Source organism: Sinocyclocheilus grahami, unplaced genomic scaffold (assembly GCF_001515645.1).
Source record: "Sinocyclocheilus grahami isolate Dianchi unplaced genomic scaffold, SAMN03320097.WGS_v1.1 scaffold7245.1, whole genome shotgun sequence".
In the NCBI taxonomy this organism is placed as follows: domain Eukaryota; kingdom Metazoa; phylum Chordata; class Actinopteri; order Cypriniformes; family Cyprinidae; genus Sinocyclocheilus; species Sinocyclocheilus grahami.
The window spans coordinates 6,377-7,582 of record NW_015511362.1 but is presented as its reverse complement, the minus strand read 5'-3'; the positions used below and the strand labels follow the sequence as shown (position 1 = coordinate 7,582).

Here is a 1,206-nt window from a genome sequence, read left to right as displayed (position 1 = left end):
CCAAGATCACACCAGCACAGTGTGAGAAACTAGTGATGTCCTGCAGTCCTTCCACAGGTGTGCTGAAGTCCTTCAAATCAAGGGCCTCTAAACTGATGGGTGCACTGTTCACACTTGTTTCTCAAGTATATTAGCATATTAAATAATTCATAATATTAAACTCACTCTGCCTGTCCAAGCTGGACCTGGTTATTTTGCTCTGCGAGTGTCTCAGCAAGTTGAGCATTACACTGCGCGATGAAATGCAGGGCCAAGTCTCCAGCTCCATTGTTGAACATCCCAGTGGAAGCTGATGACAGGCCAAGAGTCTGAATCACAGAGCATATTATTACAGTTATACTGTCTAATACGATATTTACATTTAATACTTATATAACTGTTTTAAGAAACAAACCTCTGCTCCAGCTGCGATGGCCTCCACAGTCCAGCTGTGCTGTGGAACGAACTCTAGAGCTGCGGTCAGGATGCGAGCTTGGAGCTGTTCTTCTGTCTCGTAGTCTTCACCATGTTCACCACTCTGATCTTGAAAACTTGACATACGAAATGGACAAGGTTAGATTAAATGACTGCAAGGTTGATGAATTTAAAGGTATAGTTCACCCCAAAATGAAAATTACCCCATGACTCTCTCACCCTCAGGCCATCCTATGTGTATATGAATTTATTCTTTCAGACGAATATAATCGGAGTTATATTAAAAAATGTCCTGGCTATTCTAAGCTTTATAATGGCAGTGAATGGTGGTCGAGATTTTGAAGCCCAAAAAAGTGCATCCATCCATCATAAAAAGTACTCCACAAGGCTGTGGGGGGTTAATAAAGGCCATCTGAAATTAAGCGGTGTGTTTGTGTAAGGAAAATATCCATATTTAAAATTTTATAAACTGTAATCTCTAGCTTCCACTATCTGTAGTACGCACGTTCACGAGAGTAGCATAAGCTTTGGTGAGAAGTGACGAATGCGGAAGCACAGAGGAGAGAGCAAAACACCGGTCACAAATTAAAAGTACAAAATGTAAAGGAAAATGTTGGAAGTAGGGCTGACAAGCTACACAATATAGCATTCAAAATCGCAGGCAATTCATTGCCGATTATGAACGAGATTTTGCGTAGCTTGTCAGTGATCTACGGCTCTGTCCAGTAAATGCCACTCCATCTGAACGCACGTACTGGAGATTTACTACTAATCACAGAACCGGCTTTACTG

The 1,206-nt window shown here is 41.5% G+C and overlaps 1 protein-coding gene across 1 annotated transcript; it reads right to left on the bottom strand.

Annotated features, from left to right (window-relative positions):
- Positions 1–142: 142 nt before the first annotated feature.
- LOC107577789 (ubiquinone biosynthesis protein COQ9, mitochondrial-like) lies at positions 143–568 on the bottom strand. Its single transcript, XM_016263824.1, has 2 exons — positions 395–568; positions 143–308 (listed from the first exon to the last, which is right to left on the bottom strand). The coding sequence occupies exons 1-2, from the start codon at positions 536–538 to the stop codon at positions 162–164; spliced, it is 291 nt and encodes a 96-aa protein (XP_016119310.1). The 5' UTR covers positions 539–568; the 3' UTR covers positions 143–161.
- Between the last annotated feature and the right edge of the window lie 638 nt (positions 569–1,206).